General features: G+C 38.3%; 1 protein-coding gene across 1 annotated transcript in view; it reads right to left on the reverse strand.

Annotated features, from left to right (window-relative positions):
- EDIL3 (EGF like repeats and discoidin domains 3) overlaps positions 1-21,821 on the reverse strand; it is a 411,761-nt gene that overhangs the window by 282,281 nt on the left and 107,659 nt on the right. Inside the window, exon 2 of the mRNA XM_070412295.1 lies at positions 3,858-3,986. Coding sequence (XP_070268396.1) covers positions 3,858-3,986 — 129 coding nt within the window. The remainder of the gene's footprint in view (positions 1-3,857; positions 3,987-21,821) is intronic.

Here is a 21,821-nt window from a genome sequence, read left to right on the forward strand (position 1 = left end):
AAAAGTAATGTTGTCTAGCAAATAAAGTTCACAAATCTGAGCAAGTCAACATTCCCAAGCTTCCCCCGTACTATGCGAATGTAAGTGAGGTGAGGATTGATTGGAGATGTGGTTAAGTGTTTTGTACTTATCTGACACTAGATGCTTTGAGAGGGAAGAATTAAAGTACAAAATGGGATGAGAATCTCTTTTGAAGTAAGTAGCATCAAGAACTTAAAACAAGGACACTACAAAATAATGAGGTTTGAGGTAAAATCAAACAGCATTTTTTACCTCTAAGAATAGCATGTATTTGAAATTCTCCTTTCTAAGTGTACAATAATAAAGTAAGTATATGTTTGATTACAGAAAGAACAAAGCAAAAATAATTTTAAATTAGGATCACAACACAACTTTCCAAACAAATACAGACACATTTATTTCTTTCCTTTAGAAATTAAAAACAAGAAGATTTAGAACTTCATATAATCACAAAATTCATATGGTTTAAAATGTCAGAAAAACCTTAGATACTCCTCCATCTTTGGGAGATTAATGTGAAAGTAAAAATACAGCAATAGTGACAGCTCTAACTTTTGTCTTTTAATATCTTACATTAAAATACATATAACTTTTGTATTTAAAAGAAATAAAATTCTAGTACACTGTGCTTTCTGCACTGGTGCTACCTAATAGTAGGGAAACAACAACAACAAAAAGAAGTAGATTTTTAAAACTAAAATGACAGGATAATCTTCAATAACCTAAAGTTTCCTTTATTTTGTTTAATTGATTTTTAAGATATGAAAAAAAATCTAAAGTTGGTTAGATATCAAAGGCATTGTTGTTGTTTTTATTCAATAAATGTTTAGTATGTCCTTATTCTAGGTAAGAAAATATGGAGCTGAGAAAGGGGTAGTAGAAATGCAAATAAGGTAACATATCTGTTCCAAAGAACCATCTAACCTGAAAAAATATGTGTTTTTTTTTTACTATTCTCTCATCCTTTAAAAATATTATTTCACAAAATAGCAAAGCTGTATTTAAGAAACTATAGACATTTTAAACTTTTAGGGCATTTGTTTTATATTATTTTAATCTTATAAAACCAATTGGCATAACAAATATACTATGCTAAATGGTAAAGCAAATAAAAGCTGGATGTATTTCTTCCAAGAACTCCTAAGTAGACCTCATGGAAGAATGAGGTTGCTTGAAACATATCACAAAAAATGTATTGCTTAAGATAATAAAGTATAACTGCCCAATTTTAGAGGTACTTATAATAATAAATCTGAATAAAAATTCTATAAGCATTTGATTCCCAAAGTCTCACTGAAATACATGGAATATTATAGTGTGTTTAATTTTTAAATTGTTGTTGCTAATACTATCATTCTGCTGATAAAATGGTAAATATAGAATTATTGTTTAAAAATATAACCAAAAGTATTCAATTATTTATTTTTAAAATTGTATGAAGATACTTGTTTTTAAAATTAATTAAATACATTTGCTTCTTCAACTGTAGATTTGACTCTTTCACAGTAGCAACAAGAGCATTATATACTACAAATCGAAGATACTGCCATATCTGGGGTTAGTGGGCTTAACTAAATAAATTTTTATTTTATTTATATATTCCTATTAGAAATATTTATGTCTATAATTTTCTTCAGAGCTATAGACTTTCCTAAGGATATGATTCTCAGATTAAACTCTAAAACTCCCTGTATATATTTGGAGACTGGGTTAAAGTGGTTACAACAGTTTAAGTTCTATGGCACTGTATCAAACCATCTTAAATAGGAGCAAGTTAATATAAACCTTGTAAGAGAATTATCTTTGAAATGAATTAATGTACAAGGTACTTTTCAGTAGTCATATATAATTAACTTTTTTAGACATAATACATTCATACTAATGTAATATAAAAAGGATTTAAAAGATAAAGCATATTAAAATCTAAGAGCTAGTGGCCAAAAACAGAAGTTAATGTTTTTAATTACTAGAGGCCTGGTGCATGAAAATTCATGCACTGGAGGGGGCGTCCCTCAGCCTGGCCTAACCCCCTTTCACAGTCCAGGAGCCCTCATGGGTAGGAGGCAACCTGGTGATCAGGGGAAGGCAACACCCCCATCACATCTCTGCTGCTGCCACTGCCGGCAGCACAAGCCTCGGCCAGCCCTGGTTACCTGAGCCTCAAGCAGCCCTGGTTGGCTGAGCAGCCACCATCCGAGGCTGGTCTGCACCTTGGGCCAGCCCTGGATGGCTGAGCATCCAACAGCCAAGGATTGCCTGCACCTCATGCCGGCCCTGGGCGGCTGGGGGGCTGAGGGTACAGAGACTCTGGAGGTAGGTGCCCCAGTGGGCTGAAGGGACTAGCCGCCGCCATCGTGTGGCTGTGGGCACCGCCATCTTTGAGGGCATGGCATTCAATTAGCATATTCCCTCCTTATTGGCTGTGGGTGCCACCATCTTTGCGACAGTGTGAGGGTCAATTAGCATATTCCCTCTTTATTAGATAGGATCCTTTCATTCATTGAAACAATAATGATTGGCCTCCTACTATGCATAAAGATGATTCTTATAGACACTATTACTTTTCTGCTTCAAAACTATTTCAGAAGTTATAGAAATCTCCAAGTTTCCCAAGGTTTCTGCTAGTTGACAGAACTTTAATGAAAAACATGTTTGGTTTTCCTATATAGATCAGATATAGACTCTTCTTATGCTTCTTGGTATTGAGCTGAAAGAATCACATTGCAATCTATCAAACTAAATCATGGTATTATCTTTAACCAGAGAGAAAAGTCTCTATACAAGTTTACTTAGTGGTAAATTATTTAAAGCACAGCTATTTTCTTAATGAGGAACTATCTGGAAGTTATGGAAGTTACCCTGAATTCATAATTATACATGTCAATGACGTACTTCATAGATGAAAAAAACCCACACACTTTGAAATATTATCAATGACTATTTAGTATCTGTAAAGCAATTTTTTGAGAGGACTGTGAAGAACAATGTAGCTAGAATATTGGCTTCTTTTATATAGTTATAGTGTTAGAAAAGTAAAAATTGTAACAGCTACAAAATACTGATAATATTATCAGTTGCTAAAATAAGTTCTGTTTTATTTAGAGTGACTATTGAATTTGAATAAATTGACTTAAGCATGATTTTCTATTTTGAATATAAATGTGAATAAATGTATATTAATATTGGAGAGGTAAGAAATTTATCATATTCCAGTAGCACTTGTAGTGCCTTTAAAGTATAGTGTTAACTATTAAAATGTAATAAAATTACTTATTAAGAACACCAATAAAATATAATTTAAATATAAAATGGAAATGATAAAATTGAGAGTCCTACAGAGGAGTAACTAATTAGCAACATACAGCAATCTTATACAGAACTAGAGGCCCAATGCACAAAATTCGTGCATAGGGGGAGGGGGAGTCCCCTCAGCGTAGCTGCACCCTCTCCAATCCGGACCCCTCGGGGATGTCCGGGAGATCGGGGCTAAACCGGCAGTCGGACATCCCTCTCACTGTCCTAGACCACTGGCTCCTAATCATTCACCTGTCTGCCTGTCTGGTTGCCCCAACTGCTCCCCTGCTGGCCTGGTCACCCCTCACAGCCCCCCTGCTAGCCTGGTCACCCCATGCAGCCTGCTGCTCAGTCATTTGGTCATCCCGCACTAACCCCCCTGCCAGCCTGGTCATAGGCAGCCATCTTGTGAGAGTGTGATGGTCAGTTTGCATATTACCTCTTTATTATATAGGATACCTACAATGCACCACAGCCAACTTTGTCAGCCACTCATGGAAATAAAGAGAATAACTACTGAAATGCGTAAATCTTGCACTTACCAACCTCCACAACACTAGAACAGTTGGGATCTGTGAAGCCGTCCAGACACTCACAGGTAAAGGAATCTTCAGACAAGCCTGACAAGCAGATGCCCCCATTTTCACATGGATTGGGATCACAAATATCACCTGAGGAATAAAGAAACAAACTTTTACTTTTTTATTTTTGTCTTAGTACTGAAATGCACTATTTCACATACCCCGCTCATCTTCCTCTGGTAAAGTCACCATACAATTCAGATCTACAGATAATGTATGCAAAATCCATTTGAAACCATGTGCTTTTAAGGAAGATGGTATGTAACAGCAAATATTAACATTTATAATTCAAACAACTCATACAGAATTGCACAGTAAAAGCTATTAATTTAGTTTCGAGTTCCTTCATTACATGCAAATGAAATACTATCTAATTTGCTAAAGATTAACTGAAATATGTATGGTAGACTGGTTTATTAATTACACCAATAAATAACCTTTCAATATCCACATACGTTGCTCTGTAACTTTCCAATTCCCCTCATTAAATGGGTGGGTTTATTGCTGGATCCTAGACTCTGGGCTTGTTCCTGTGACTTGCCTTGGCTAGGAGAAAGCTAGCAGATTTGAAGCCAGTGGAGTTCGGAAAACGCTTTTGAGTATTTCCACTCCCTCTCTTGGCACCCTACCATGTTTTGAGAATAAATTCAGGCTAGCTTACTGAAAAGAGGTAAGTTAAATGTGTAAGGATAAGAGAGAAGCTACCTAGAAATAAGTTGTGCCATAATGAAGACCTAAAATATGTGCCCTTGGCTTGGAACTGGGTAGCAAATAAAATGCGGAAAGGCACTGAGAGAAAGGCTCTCGGAAGCTAGAAAAATGGCTATCCCTGTTATGTAGACAGAAGCAGTTGGTAAAGCTGCCACCTGAGGAGACGCCAGTGATGGAAAATGCACCTAATGAACTTTTGTATATAAGTAATGAGAATTCCAGGCAGAATGTGGAAGTGTCAGCTGGCTCTTAGTAGTCTCATTTGATAAGGTATATAAGAGGCGTGCTAAATAAAGGACTGATGAGTCTGAAAGTACAGAAAAGTAATATGGAGGGACCAGAACTTGTGGTAGAAACTAAAGCTCTTTCTCAAACCCTGGCCTCTCAAACAAGTGAAAAATCAAGTCCAGGGCTTGGTCGGAAAGACATGGCTTCAACATAAGTATCAAATCAAGGCTATGACTATAAGATTCTTTGTGAAAACATTTCAGATAATTCAGATGCAATGTGAAAGATTCTCTCAGGTAATTCAAAGGGTTTCTAGAAATCTGAAGGATATTATCCCTGAGCTTTCTGGCAGAGCCAAGCCAGACAATCTCAAGTGAAAACAGGCTTCAGACAGTCATGGGTGTGGCTTTTTTGCACAGAGAGGATGTGAATCAGAATCAGAAAAGCCTGTACAGTGTTTAGAGGACCTTGCTAGGTGAAAGTACCACCTCCTAAATTAAGAGAATAAGGCTTTTTATTTATTTTTTTAATATATTTTTATTGATTTCAGAGAGGAAGGGAGATGGAGAGATAGAAACATCAATGATGAGAGAGAATCATTGATCTGCTGCCTCCTGCATGCCTCCTACTGGGGATCAAGCCTGCAACCTAGGCATGTGCCCTTGACCAGAATAGAACTCAGGATCCTTCAGTCTGCAGACCAACACTCTATCCAGTGAGCAAAACTAGCTAGAGCAGAGAATAAGGCTTTTTAAAAGTTAAAAATGCATCTGGCCCCAACTCCATAACACTTTACATTTGTTAAGAACTTTATTCCCTACTAGAAGCTCGATGCACAAAATTCAAGCAAGAGTAGGCCATCATTCCCCCAGCTGCCAGCTTCCTCTGGCACCCGGGATTCAGGCTTCCCTCCAGCACCCTGGATCTGGAGTTCCCTCCAGCCCGGCATCTGGGACCCGGGCTTCCCTTGCAGCCTGACTTTCTACAGAAGTTCGTCTGGAAGGATGTCCAGTCTAATTAGCATATTATGCTTTCATTATTATAGATAGGAACTTTCCCTTGAATTACTTCATCTCTTTTCTCAGCTAGCCACTTTAAAATTATAGAAAAATAAAAATGGAGGTTAAGATTATTGTCAAAATTATAAAGCAAGTCATTAGCTATACTAGATAAAATATAAAAATACTACATTAGCACTAAAGCAGATATTAGAAAAGAGTCATGAAATAAGTGAATAAATGAATTAATATGTTTTGAGAACACTGCCAACTGTAGGAGGGCTGAATCATGGAGTATTTGTTTAGGAATAGCTGAGAAAGTGTAAATAGGTCAGATCAGAAAAGATTAAAAAGTGACCAATGTAATTTATAAGATGAAGAGCCAATGGATATTGTTACATGTATATTAAAGTTTTGACATGAGCATATCTATATTTTAAGAAGACTATCATGGCAGCATTCTATAGAGTACAGTTGAATGAGGAGGTTGACAACTGGTAAAGATACTTCAATATACTTTCTTTCTACCTTTTATATTTCTAGCTAGCTTAGTCACTCAGCTATCCCTCCTTCTGTCCATTCATTTGTCTATCTATTCTTTTATTCCTTGAGTACCTATTTTACATTAGGCACTTAGGTAAGTTAGACATACAGAATTAAAGACAAACTTACCAGGGGAGATAAAAAAAATCAGCAGAGTGACAAGAGTTGTGATTAGTGTACATGATCCAAACTGTAGGGTCAATGGAGACTTCTAAAAAGATTCAGTGCTATCAGGTGATATAGCAGAGGAGGTGCATGGCCAACATTCCAGGCAACAGGAATTACATACACAAAGGGAAAAGATCATGGCTCATTCCAGGAACTTCTAGTAGGCTCCCACAATTAGAGCATAGTTTTATGTGAGCAATAGAGAGAAATAAGCTCAAAAGGCTTATTTGGTCCAAAATTTTTAAGTTCACCTTTAAGCAGTGGAAAAATCATAAAAGAACTTAATGCATGACAAAACAAGTGGTCAAATTTGTGTTTTAGAATGATGACTAAGGCAGCGTTGTGTTGGGTCAGATGAAGGAGTCAAGGCTGAGAGCAATTCTCCCAAATCAGTACCATCCCTCCCCCAGATAATTAATCTAGAGCAAAGGAATTAGCGTTGAAATTTTCTAGAAAGAGTGAATTACCCAATGTAAAGTGAAACTATGTCTCTCTGCCTTTGGTGTGAACAAAGCAGCTTAGCTTTGTACAGTCAGACAAATAACACTACCATCTCCTAACTCTGTGCACTGAATGGGGATGACTATGAATGAGGGAACATTTTTTGATGAGACATGAGTCAAAATTTTGTGTATTGTAAATACTACATACTAGTGTAGAGGAATTCTACATCCCCCAGACTAGATCTGCTGTTGCACCAGATCGAAGCATGCTGAAGTTGTTTCTATTGCTTCATTTACACTGACAGAGGCAATGTCTCCAGGAGAAAGGCAAGGCATGAACAGAATCTTAGAGGTTCTCAAGCATATTCTCTGTATGTATCAACTTATCCAAAATCAAGAACCTCTCATTCTGACCCCTCTCACTCCTACAGCCAAGTTCCTGCATAGTTTATTCACTGATGTGATCTTACAATCCAGATATCCCAAGGGCCACATGAGGCTATACTGTCTGGTTCCTTGATTATCCCATCATTATGGGTAGTTTTGGTGTCTAAAGAAAACTTTCTTGTTACTCTGTTGCCCTTTCAAGGTGATAATACTTAATCTAATGGGTTTTCTACCAGGTGTGTATGCCAGTCATATAATGCTTCTGTGGTCAAAATGAGACAGGATGATCTGTTTACCTCTAATTATATCTTGTAGATTCCAGCTGTTGTTGAGCTGACCTATTTTTTTCTCATCCTTGTACTTTTTGTTCTTTTTGCTTATGTCCACTTATTTCTAAGAAATTATATACTTGTAAAAATTCATTTAGCCTCACTATTGATATTTACCTAGCATCTTTTTGAAAGATAGAAAAGAATAGATTTGACAAAAATGATGTACAAGGTAGAATCAAGATGACATTGTGACCAAATTAATGTGAGGGTTGAGGGAGAGCAAGAAATCTGGTTTGACTGATTTCTAGAGCTCACCCCTGGATGACTGAGTGGCCATCTTTTATAAGAAAATATATTAGGTTTCAGTTTAAAGAAATTATTGTGTTTGAGAAGTCTGTGGGATATCGAAAATAAAAATGTCCATAAAGCTATTAATTAAGCAGATATACGATTGGAAAGGTTTTCAGCACATGAATTGTTAAGTATGAATGTGAAAATTATATTTCAGCGAGAGACTTTGAAGGGAGTGCAGAACAGGAGAGGAGAGGGGAGCAGAGAGGTAAAAGGAGGAGGGGAGAGGTCTTTGGGAACACCAACAAATAAGTAAAGAAAAAGAAGGAAGATTCATTTAAAAAAAGAAAGAAAAGAACATAGGGGTGCACCTTTCTGATGGGTGTTTCTGTATCCTTGGGATATATTCCTAGAAGTGGTATTACTGGGTCAAATGGCAGTTCCATTTTTAATTTTTTGAGAAAACGCCATACTGTTTTCTACTACGTAGCTGTAAAAAAGAAGGAACTCTTACCATTTGCAACAGCATGGATGGAAATAGAGAGCATTATGCTAAGTGAAATAAGCCAGTCAGAGAAAGATAAATATCACATGGTCTCACTCATTTGTGGAATATAAAGAACATCATAAACTGATGAACAAAAATAGATACAGAGACAAAGAATCATCGAACAGACTGTCAAACTACAGCAGGAAGGCAGAGGAGGGTTGGGGGGTGGTAAGAGATCAACCAAAAGACTTGTATGCATGCAAATAAGCATAACCAATGGACACAGGCATGGCGGGGGGGGGAAGAGGGGGGGAGGCGGTGAGGGCATGTGCCAGGGGGTAGGCGAGGCCAGAGGAAGGTCAATGGGGGGAAAAGGAAACATATGTACTACTATTTTAATACTTGGAAGGAAGGAAGGAAGGAAGGAAGGAAGGAAGGAAGGGAGGGAGGGAGGGAGGGAGGGAGGGAGGGAGGGAGAGAGGAAGGAAGGAAGGAAGGAAGGAAGGAAGGAAGGAAGGAAGGAAGGAAGGAAGGAAGGAAGGAAGGAAGAGACAAAAAAGGAATTCAATGCTAGGCCCTTTCCATTCCAGGATAAATATTCAGTCTATTCACTGAGGGTCTAGTACGCCGAGGTCTGCCTGAAATTAATAAAGGCCCCATGTATACCTGTGTTAGATGGACAATGTCAACAGAAAACAATGTTTTAGCCTTGGATACATCGAGGGTAGACAACAGAAGCCTATTAGACATAATTAGAATTACAGGCATGCTTTAAATCTATCTCGCTATCCCTCATTATTAATAGTACTGTGTCAGATGGCTTCTCCATGAAGTGCTGAGAAAAAGTTGAGAGTACAAGAAGTTAACTGAGAAGTAAGGCCTGTGAAAGATAAAATGAGGTGGAAGCAGAGACGGGCAGGCAGTCTTCATCTGGTGACACAGATGTGACATCTGTGCAAAGAAATGGGCGTGGGGGCTGTTACAAGGAACACTGAGCGGGTGAGCCCGAGTCCCTAAGGCAGACATGACAAGTCTTAGCCAGTCCACAGGGAGAGCTCCTGAGCAAAGATCATAGAGGAATTCCTCCAAGGCAGAAATGGCCAGGCATTAGTGCCCTCCCCATGTTCAAACCCTGGCTGGAGGTGGTCCAGGTACAGTGAAGCTCTCCAGCTCAAGTGGGGCCCTGAAAGTGCCACAGGATGATGGGGAGCTGACTGCATTCCTCATTCTTTCTGAAAGGGAGATGGGAGCCTGGCACCGCCATAGGTGCCACAGTCCCCCATTCACTCTCAAAACGGCACTGGTTTGGGTAAGTTACACACCGATTATTTTCTCTGCACGGCCATTATGGTACAGAAGAAGGCTGATACCTTAAGTAGAAATAAATCTTCTCTGGCTGGAATTTCAAGTACAATTAACATGCACTGTAGGGACTGCTGATTCCCTGTCACTTCAATTAAACTGAGAATCAGGTAACAATCCTGATCAAATGTAATCAGACTCCTGGACCTCAAATCGGTGTATTTGTTCTGTTTGTTTCCCAGTGGATGTCTTGGTAGAGACTTTTAAAACTAAGATGGCAACCAGTAGTATGAGGTGGGCTCAATAAAGAAAAATAGGACAATACAGGATTTCATGATTCTTTATTCTACTGTCAGCAGGCTCCTAAAATACAGCTCTGCACATTATAATCTGTGTGCAGTGTTATATTTGATGCTTCTTGGCTGGCTGGCCTCACCTGCTTTAGATTAGGACAGATGTGTTTAATTTGAATCTAACTATATTTTATGATTCCATCTGCAGTTTATGGCAGACAGGCAAATTAAGCTGATGCCGATTTACCTTTTGGCAATAGAATGAAGCAATTATTTTTCCCAGGGGCAAGAAATCATTGCAGGCTAAATTTAACTTCCTGTTTTGCCTGCTCTCCCCACTCCCACCACCACCCCCCACCACCACGCTTTAGCTCTGCCTGGACTGGGACCTTCCTGTCTGTGTTCAGTGTCTAATTCACTTTTCTCACTGGCACACCACTTTTTGCCAGTTACCTCCTGTTCAAGGTGATTCAGGGTCTTGTTTCACTTCATTATCAATTTATAATCCATGATCTTTTGGCCTAGACAGCAAAATCTATAATATACCCTGTAGCACTGCAGAAGATAAGCAAAACAAAACAAATAATAATAATAATAATAATAATACCCTCTAAAATCTGTATCCTTATGCTTGACTTTGTGTTTTTTCTGTGAGCTCAGTATACAGCTATGCAACCTCTAATGCCAGGTACAGGAGAAAGTTCTATGTTGTCACAACTCTGGGAATTGGGTGGACAGAAGAGCTATTTCTCTCATCGATATTTCAGCTCTCAATGGTTTATGTGTTCAGTCTTCTTTATATGTTAGTGCCTATGTCCAATTCCCAGATCAGAGAATCGCTGATCCATTCAGCATGTATTGATACTTTAGGAAGCACATTAGACACCAGGGATACGGCCTGAACAAAGGCATGGAAGGTTCTTGCACTCTTAGAATTTATATTATAATGAAGGGACTGCATAATGAAAAGTTACAAATAATTAAGCAAGGTATTTCCCACTGTAATAAAAGCTTTTGGGAGGCCGGGAGGAGGAGAACAGGATTATGAGAAAAGCAGTAAATAAAACTAGCTAATTAAGAAAGACAGTCAAAGAAGTCTTCTCTGAGGAGGAGCCACTTGAGCTGAAACCCAAAAGATGAATAGGAGGCAGTCACGTTGAAACCTAAGGAAGAGCCTTCGAGGCAGAGGGAACAGCAAGTGTGTGGCCCTAGCAACAGGCAAGAGAATGGTGAATTCAAGAAATGGAATGGAGCCTAGTGTATCTGGAACACAGTAACAGAAAGTCACTAAATGTTTTTGTTGGCAACACAATTTTAATAGGAACCAATTTCTAATTTAAAGCCCCACATTTGATTCTCTGTCCTCCTGATAATCAAGGAGATTTCTGCTAAGCTTATTCTCAATAGGGATCAAACATCTACTGGAAATATATTATTATATTTACAGGTTAATGTGCTTACATAGTTATTTATTGACATCTTTTACATATGAATATATTTAGATGGTACTGCTGACCTATTCATATATTTACATAATAATGTAAATATGTCACTAATTTTTGGGGTGGATATATGCCTCCTCACATTCTGTCACTTCAACAATGCTAGAAGTCACCTAAAATATTTCTGCGCCCTCATGTCTGCTCTATCTCCATTTCTGAAAAAAAAACTTCATATACCAATGTAAAATTAAAAACAAAAGAAAAGGTGGTAACATGTCAATCAAACATGTATATCACTAACAAAAGATATTACTTAATTCTTCAACATCTCCACAACTAAATGCGAAGGATATTATAATATGTATTTATATGTGGCAAAGAAAAAAACACAGAGACCATTTAAATTCATGTTCTGCAACCATGGCAATGCAGGTCTGTATATTACAACCTCATTTTCAGTTTAACTGCTCTACCATTGAACTTGGCAGCTATATGCCTATCATTTCATTTAAAATCAAAATAAAATAAAAGCTTTGTCTACAATTGCATGAATTAGAATTTGAACCATCCTGTAAACAGAGTTAAGTAGTTGAAAAAATCAGCCAATTCTGGTACAAGTGAGCAATAGTAAATTCTAGTTGATATTTCAGATGATCCTGCAATTGGAGTAGAGAAGGCAATTAAATAAAATGATAATAGTTTCTCTGCATTGACAGGATGGGTCTGCCATTTTATTGTAATATCACTAGTGATACTTGTAAAAAAGATCATCAAATTCTATACCTTCTTGTTCAAAGGGCCCCCAATGATTATATTCAGCCATGGAAGAAACAAATCTAATGAATGAACAAAGAAACTTTGACTCAGAGTCATGTTAATGCAAACTTAAAGCAGGAAGCCTCTCAGCTGTTAGCCAGTGGTTTCTCACACAATTTCTAAAAACATTTTTTCATTTTAAATAAGTTTTTTACAAAGATAACTTTTTAAATGCTCAGGGAATACTAGAATAAAAAGAATTAGAAGAAAATCAGCAACAATTGTTGAGTGTTGACTATTTGAATTTTACATCTTTAACACCCAGCTTCAATCAAACCTAGTTAACCGCATAAAAAGACAAAAATACTTTGGGCTCTGCATTTTAAAAGAAAATCCTTTGGCATATTTTGTATTTTAAAACACTCTGGAGAGTCCCTTAAAATAATAACATCTAGAGCTTTAAGACTTGAAAGAGATATTAGAGATGATCTAACCCAGTGGTTCTCAAACTTTGCTCTATATTAGAACCACAGGGGAGATTTTTCAGTTCCCGATGCCCAATCCAATTAAGCCAGAATCACTGGGGGTGCACTCAGCCCACCACGCTTCCTTAAAGCTCATTTGAAGATTTTAATTTATTAAAGTAGAAGGAAAATGAACAGGAGATGCTGAAGAAGGAAATAAAGGAAGGGCGAAGGAAGAACGACAGGAAGGAAGTTTGTATTTTTCTGCCTTCAATTGACAGGAGCGGAAGTGAAGGAAGATATTTACTTGACCAGCTTTGTTTGTACACTATGAATTTTGAAAATATAGTTTGCAGGAAGCTGGAATTGGCAAACTGAAAATAAAGGCCCCCGGTATATGAGGGAGAATAGAATAGATATTACTTAATACTAACAACATATATTGAATTCCTATAAAATAATTCGATAAAATGTTCTAAATGACCAGAAAATTCAACCATACCTTTTGACTACAGTATTTCTACCTATGAAGAATATCCCTCCAGTCATTTAGTTAGTATTTACTGAGGCCCATCTATGTGCCATTAAAAGTGATAACTGCTGCACAACGCTGGGGCTCATGGTGGACAATCACCTATTCTCTAGACTAGAGTCTAACAAAAGACAAATCACTTGGCAGGTAGTTATCATGCATTTCAAGTCTGCCAAAAAGGAAATGTCTGGTAACAAGGGAGCGCCTGCGTCGGGCACCAAATTCAGAACTGCGTGTCAGAAATCTGCCTCAAAGCAAGTAACTTCCAATTCAAGACCAGAGGACTAGTGGAACCAACCAGGCAGTGAGGTGGGACAAGAGGTCCAGCGTTTCCAGGGAAGTGTGTGCAGATGCAAGGAACAGAGCCAGAGCCTGTGTTTAAGAAACAGGATGATACTCATGTTGGCTAGAGAGACGAAAGGAAACATAAACGGCAAAAGATAAGACTGAAGAGAAGGCAGAGGCCAGGATATTAAGTGCCTCTAATAAACTCATAAGGAGTCTGGGCATTCCTGAGTATAAAGGACAGCCATGTAAGGGTGTTTATCAAGAGAGAGTGATATGATTTGGACAATTGGGAAAATCACCTTTGCTGCAGTGAAGAGTGGATTACAAGGAGGCAAATCTCAGTGTAACAGACCAGTTAGGAAGTGGCAAAGGTTTTCCTGAAGTTACTAACAATGGAAATGGAAAGTAGTGAACTCCAAAAGGAATACTGAGAGACAAATTTACAGGTCTAAGGGGATGTTTGGCAGGAAAAGAAAAACTAAAGGTATCACTCATGAGTCAAACTTCAATGAAAAGCTCTGCCTCTCATTCTGAAAGAAAACATGGTCTAAGAAACAATTTAGGGGACGGTGGGGATGGTGGTAAATGGCGGTGACGAAAATGCTTGGAATGAAGTGCCTACAGACATCCACATGGAGACAGTCAGCGAGAAGTTAGTTTGATGGAAATGAACTTGGGGAGGAAGATTCATGTTGAAGATGGGGGAATTAACATAGAGTTGGGTTCTTTTTAATCAAAGAACAAAACAAAAAAATTCTGAGACGAGTGTTTGGAAAGGTGATTAGAAACAGACAGTAACACGCCCTAAAGTTTGGAATCATTTTAACTTACTCTCTGCCCTGTGCCAAAGATAAGTGCCTGGCACATAGGCATCCTTATCCAAATAAAACGTTACCTGAATAAAAAGCACCTAGGAGACCGGTTGGAAATGCATTTAAAATGGCAGAAGCCTGATAGAGTGTTGGAGCTGATGGGAAGCAGCTACTGAAAGAAGGGGTTAAAGATACAGTGCAGAGGGTCTACTCAGAGGGCAAGGCGTGTGAAAAACTAGGACAGATGGGCTTCAGGGTCCATATGGAAGGATCGCCTTTGGGGTGAGCAGGAAGACCATCATAGGTGGAAGTGTGGGCCTAGATGCCTGTGTGTGTGTGTAGATGCTGTTACACACATCAGGGATTCCCACCTGGTGCTTTCTCTGTGTAATAGGCTGCTACAAATATGATGGGAACAGAGGCTTGAGAAGATGGAAGGTAACATGTACCATCAGTGAAAGAAAGGGTGCTGCCTGAAAAAGAATAGAAAAAATATGGAGGGAAAGCATAAGGGCCCAGCTGTGTTTGCAGATGAGAATTAATAGTGGCAACATATACCCAACTAGGTGTTTGGTTAGAAGGCAGTAGCCGGGGTCCTGCGAGAGTCGAAGGCAGGGTTCAGGTTTGCTGTTTTACCAGATAGGTATGGTGAGGGTCAACACAGCAAAGGAGAGATGCCTGAAAGCTTCAGCATTCTTGAAAAATGCATCAGTTAGCTCACTTAATTTTATGCTGTAAAATTATGCATTTTTATAATTATGAGAAAACTATAAGCCCAGTGAAGACTTCTTTCAGAGAGTCATGCAATTCTGCAGTAGACAGGAAGGACACTCTAAAAGATAGAATTTGGCTGCTGTATGTAAGTAATGCAGCAGATCAGGATAGTAACACTTAGTCCATCAATTCTTGTCAAGAACACAAACTCACACTGATTTCATAAACGCAATCAGGTAACACAAAGAAAAGAAAATTCGGTGCCATGTCCCACTGTGGGAGTGTCATGCTACCTTCTTATTTAGATCGTACATTGTGAATTCTGCCTTTTCTAAATGTGAAGCTGCTCGGCCGCAGTATAAAAATAACCTGCAAGGAAAACTAGTCAAAAACAAGTTGGCTAACTTGACTTCTTGATAAACATAATAACCAGAAGAAAGGTCTCTTTGTTAATCACTACATAACCCATTTTATCAAATAATTTTTTTCAGGTAGAAAGGCTATGGCATGTAAAAATTACCAAAAAAAAAATGGCAAAGTCTAACTTTGTGTTTTATTTTGAATCTTGTTTAAAATGTTTATAATTTAAAGCAGCAGAATGACAGTTGTACACTTCAGCATGTAAAGACTGAAGGGATATCTTTTACTGATTTAAGTGCAGCCTCAATTGCTTATTGCCTGGATGTTTAAAGTTGTCAATCATTGCACTGCATACACATTTATAAACTGTGCCACTGAACCTGACTGTATCTGTTTATCCATTTGGTGGGTGGATAAAAAAATCACAAAAATTAAAAATAGTTCTTTTTTATAGCCAAGTAGTACTCCATTGTGTAAAGGTACCACAGCTTTTTTTTTTTTTTAAATCTACACATCCACTGCTTCCAAATCTTGGCTATTACAAATAACACAGCTATGCATATATTCTTTCAAATTTGTGTTTTGGGTTTATTTGGATATATTTCCAGAAGTGGAATCACTGAGTAATAAGGCAGTTCAATTTTTTAATATTTTTTAGGAACCTCCATACTGTTTTCCACAGTGGCTACGCCAATCTGCATTTCCACCTACAATGTACAAGAGTCCTCTTTTCTCATTTTTTTGGGAGCACTTTTTGTTGATTTATTGATGATAGCCATTCTGACAAGTGTGAGGTGATATCTCATTGTGGCTTTAATTTGCATTTCCCTGATTATCAGTGATGTTGATCATCTTTTCATAAATCTGTTGGTCATCTATATGTCCTCTTTGGAGAAGTGTCTATTCCGGTCCTTTGCCCATTTTTTAATTGGTGTTGAGTTATGAGTTCTTTATAAATTTTGGATATTAATCTCTTATCAGATGTATCATTGATGCGAATATGTTTTCGCATTCAGTGGGTTATCTTTTCATGTGCACTTGAAACCTGTATAATTTCATTAACTAATATCACCCCAAAAAGTTCAATTTAATAAAAACATTAACCATAGAATTATACCCAAAAGAATTGATAATAAGTATTCAAATACTTGTACACAAATACTTCTATCAGCATTATTTGCACTACTCAAAGGTAGAAATAACTCAAATGTTCATCAAAAGATGAATGAATAGGCAAAAGATGGTATATCCATACAAAGAGATATCATAAGCAGCCATAAAAAGAAATGAAATACTGTTACATGCTCCAAGTGAATGGACCTTGAAAATATGCTAAGTGAAAGAAGTCAAACAGATCACATCTATGATTCTATTTCTATGTAATATCCAGTATAGGTAAATCCACAGAGGCAGACAGCAGAATAGTGGTTGCCAGAGGCTGGGGGTGGGGAGTAAGAAGTAGGCAGGAGAAGAGGGAATGGGGAGTGACTGCTTAATGTGCACGAGGTCTTCTTTGGGAGGGTGAAAATGTTTTAGAGCTAGATAAGGGGGGATGGTTGTGCCACATTTTAATATACTAAATGCCACCAAGGTGTACACTTATAAAAAACAAAAAAAATAGGCCTCTTCCAGTGAGAAAAAACTAATAGACACCTGTCTAATTTATGAAAAGGAAGTCATATTTCAAAAAATAAGATTTAGATCTTGATTAAATTTTATAAAAGGTGAATGATTTCTTATTCACTTTTTCACAGCAATGTTTTCACATAAAAGAAACACTTTACAAACTTGCTGTGGAATGCTCTAATTGCGATAATCTCTAAAATTTCAGAATGTATATCTTTACAGCAAAAAAAGTCTTAGAAAGCAGAAATATGTCTATATCTATATCCATCTCTCTCTCTCTCTCTCTCTCTCTCTTATTTCAGTAATAATTTGGTTCGAAATAGTTCATTGTCCTTTCTAATGAATCACTGATATAGAGCTACAAGTAGGAGTAATGAGCAACTTCTGAACTAAGTGGCTTATGACTACGTGTTGTTGTGGGTTTTTTTCCCGTTGTTAAATACACTTTAAGCAAACAGTTATGTATTTTCTCTGTGTAAATATCAATTCCCTCTAAATCCATGTTATGTCTACAAAGATGAGATTATAGCCTATTTAAATGTGAGAGTAAAATGGTTCCTTGGAAACTTAAGTATAAGATCATGCAGATTTAAAATAACAGAGTGAGCATTTCAGACATTGATATGACTGAAATCTAATGATGCAATCAGTATTGTACATAAAGCTGCTCTGAACAGTTTTTTTTTAAAGTTTTGAGATAATACCTCTGTTTTACTGAGCATCTACTATGATCCAAGCACTTTTATTCTTGTCTTGGCAAAGGCCACAAACAAAAATAAACCAGTGAAACTATGTCAAATTTAAAAGCTTCTGCACAGCAAAGGAAACCATAAACAAAATGGAAAGGCAGCGTACAGAATGGGAGAAAATACTTTCAAGTCATCTGTCTCATAAGGGGCTAATATATAAAAGAACTCAAGCAACTCAGTAGCAAAAAGCAAAAACTCCAATTAAAAATGAGGCCCAGCTGGCACTGCTCGGTGGTTGAGTGAACCTGTGAACCAGGAGGTCATGGTTTGATTCCTGGTCAGGGCATATGCCTGGGTTGCTGGCAGCCGATCCGTTCAATGATTCTCTCTCATCACTGATGTTTCTCTCTCTCTTTCCCTCTCCCTTCCTCTCTGAAATCAATAAATTTTTTTTAAATGAGCAGAGAAACTGAATAGACATTTTTATAAAGAGGACACACAAAAGCCAACAGGTACATAAAAATGTGCTCCACATCACTAATCATCAGGTACGTGCAAATCAAAACCAAGATGCGATATCATCTCACACCTGTTAGAATGGCTATCATCAAAAGACAAGAGATAAAAAGTTTAAAAAGTAATAAAATTAAAAGAATAGAAAAGACAAAAATCAACAGTTGGCAAGGATGTAGAGCAGTGATTCCCAAAGTGGGCGCTGCATCGATCCAGGGGGGCGGTGATGGCCACAGGTGCATTTTTTTTTTTAACTTTTTTTGTATTACCTTTCTATTCTGAGTTCAATAAATAGTTTCATAATTTCAAACTTCAATGTTTCTAATTTACACCTTTCTTTACTATATTTTACGAAAAAGGTAGAAACATTAATTATTAAACATTACATATATCTTTCTGTTTAATTGCTATTAAAATTTTAAAAAAATTAATTTCCAGTAATATTTTTTCTGGAAAGGGGGCGGTGGGCCAAATAAGTTTGGGAACCACTGATGTAGAGCAAAGGAAAGACTTTTGCACTGTTGGTGGGAATGTAACGTGTAGTACATTCACTGAAAAACAGTATGGAGGCTCCTCGAAAATTTAAAAACATAATTACCATATGATCCAGCAATCCTACTTCTGAATATAGATCCAAAGGAAATGAAACAGGACTGAAAGAGATATCTGCACTCCCATGTTCACTGCAGCTTTATTCACAATAGCCATGACATGTAAACTACCTAAGTGTCCATCAATCCATCAGTGAATGAACAGATAAAGATGTGGCATATATATGAATATTATTCCACTCTGAGAAAAACATACTTCCATTTGCAACAACAAGGATAAAACTTGAAGGGCATTATGCTAAGTGAAATAAGTCAGTGAAATATAAACACTGCGTAATGTTACTTGTATGTGGAATCTAAAAAAAGCCCAATGCATAAAAACAGTCTAGAATAGTGGCTATCAGGGACTTGGAGTGAGGGAAATAGGGCGATGTTTGTCAAAGAGTACAAACTCCCAGTTATCAGATGAATAAGATCTGGGAATCTAACATAAAGCACAGTAATTATAGTTCATACTACTCTGTTATAGACTCGAAAGTTGCTAAAAGAGTAGATCTTAAATGTTCTCACTGAAATAAATAAATAAATAAATAAATAAATAAATAAAATGGTAATGGTGTGACATGATATAGGTATTAGCTAAAGCTATGGTGGTAATCATTTTGCAGTACATAAAGGTATCAAATAAAAACATTGTGAAGCTTAAACTTATATAATGTCATATGTCAATTATACCTCAATAAAGCTGAAAATACTATAAACAAAAATAGGGTATGGTCACTGCAAAAAGTTCAGATAACCCTATATAATAAAAGGCTAATATGCAAATAGACTGAACTGTGGAACAACCAAACAACCAAACAACTGGTCGCTATGACATGCACTGACCACCAAGAGGTGCACGCAGAACATGGCAGGCGTTGGCAGCAGGTGGCAGAGCATGGAACATGGCGGGTGTTGGGCAGCGGGACGATGGAGCAGGTGAGCAGGGGCGCCAGACCAAAGCATGTGCAGGTCACTGTCATCAGGGCAAGCCTCTGGTAGTTACTAAAAATTCTTTGCTCCCATGCATCACGGTCCCACCCGGTGCTCACACCTGCTGCTGGCACCAGCCCCACTCGTACCTGCTGCCAGCACCCAGCACCTGCCCCGATCACTCGGTGCCATCAATGGGTGTGAGTGGTGGCTGCCAACCCTGATCGCCCTTTAGGGCTTCTCCACCTTCCCCTGCTCCTGAGGGGTGATCAGGGTCAGCAGCCATCTCTCGCACCCACTGCTGGCGATGGCCCCGCTTGCACACGCAGCTGGCGCCAGAGCCACCACTTCCACCTGCTGCCGGCACCCAGCGCTGGCCCCAATCACTTGGCGCATTTAATGGGTACAAGCAGTGGCTGCTGGTCCCAATCACCCCTAAGAACTTCTCCACCTCCCTCTGCTCCTGAGCAGCAATCGGGGCAGCAGCTGCCACTCACACCCGCTGCTGGCGCAGGCCCCAATCGCTCTGCGCCATCAGCAGTTGCGAGCATGGCCAGCACCATCAGTGCGTGGGAGCTGCGGCAGCAGGAGCAGGGCTGCCGGCAGACAGGGGACTGAAGGCTCAGTGGGAGGGCCCGGATGGGGGCATGGAGAATGGGCCGAGACCAACCCCTGTGCCCACCACAGCCTCACAGCCCACAGTTCCTTTCAAGGTGCACAAATTCATGCACTGGGCTCCAAGTATGGTAATAAAGCAGAAAACACATTACTATAATCCTGTGCCATTACCACTTTGAATTACATCCCTGAAAACTTTACTCTGTTTAGCTCTACATTTTAATCAAATATTTAACTCTGAAAGAAACAAAGGCACATTATAAAAATGATTTAAGAGTTATTACATGGATTTTAAATACCCCTATTCTCTGCTTTTTATTCTCAAATTCTAGAAGTAGCCACTGTTAGCTTTTTTTGGGGTATTCTTTCTGAAAAGCTATACACAAATACTGCTTTATGTTTGTTTCATACACAAACTGAAAGAAACGGCACATTGTTCCATCAGTTGTCTGTTTTGCTCCACAATATTTCAGTGATTGTCAGCAAAGACACTGCATTCGTATTAGCAAATATGTGGACTCTAAATATTTAAGTACACCATAATTCATACGCAATTAGGAGTTTTCAATTGTTTCCTGTTACAAATTATTATTAATTGATCACTTCTGTATACACATCTTTATGAACTTTTACTCGTACTGGAAATATAACTTTAGAAGTGGACATATCCTTCCACAAATTATATTAGTGCTGTCTAAAAATATTATCTCAATCACTACTAGTATACCATTCTTCTTCTTTTTTTAAAATATATTTTTAATGATTTCAGAGAGAAAGGGAAAGGGAGAGATAGAAATACCCATGATGAGAGAGAATCATTGATCAGTTGCCTCCTGCATGCCCCGCTCCTGGGGATCGAGCCCACAACCCGGGCATGTGCCCTTGACGGGAATGGAACCTGAGACCCTTCAGTCCACAGGCCGATGCTCTATCCACTGAGCCAAACTGGCTAGGGCTACCATTCTTCTTTATGATTGGTGGCATTGAGGCTGGGCTGTTACCAAACTAATTTACATTAATGTAAGCGATATGTATATATGAGTTCTGTTCCTCATTAGCAGGAGCAGACTACAACGTTGGTGCCAACAATTAAAACTCTGAGTTCTCGTCACTTGGGAAGAACTCAGTGTTTAACTGCATAACTAATCCAAAAGATATACAAATTTGGGGACTCTTAAAGCTTGCATTCTATTCTGAATGTGGGCTGCAAAGTTAGTGTGATTGTTGTTGGCAAATTTCCCAGACCTCAGGTTAAAGAACCTACGGGACATATCAGTAGACACTAATGTGTCTCCAAAGGACCTGCTGCCCTCCTTTCCGCTCTTTGCCCCCACCCTGGAGCTTAGAATATCTCTGAGCAGGAGGCCATTAGAATTTGTAAGCATGGGATCCATACAGGAATGCTGCTGGATCTTGTTGAAATACTTGGTTAAATGAAAAAAAAACACACACAAAAAAA

This window comes from Myotis yumanensis, unplaced genomic scaffold, assembly GCF_028538775.1.
Source record: "Myotis yumanensis isolate MYYU_CA2020_CCGP unplaced genomic scaffold, mMyoYum1.0.hap1 SCAF_4, whole genome shotgun sequence".
Classification (NCBI taxonomy): Eukaryota; Metazoa; Chordata; class Mammalia; order Chiroptera; family Vespertilionidae; genus Myotis; species Myotis yumanensis.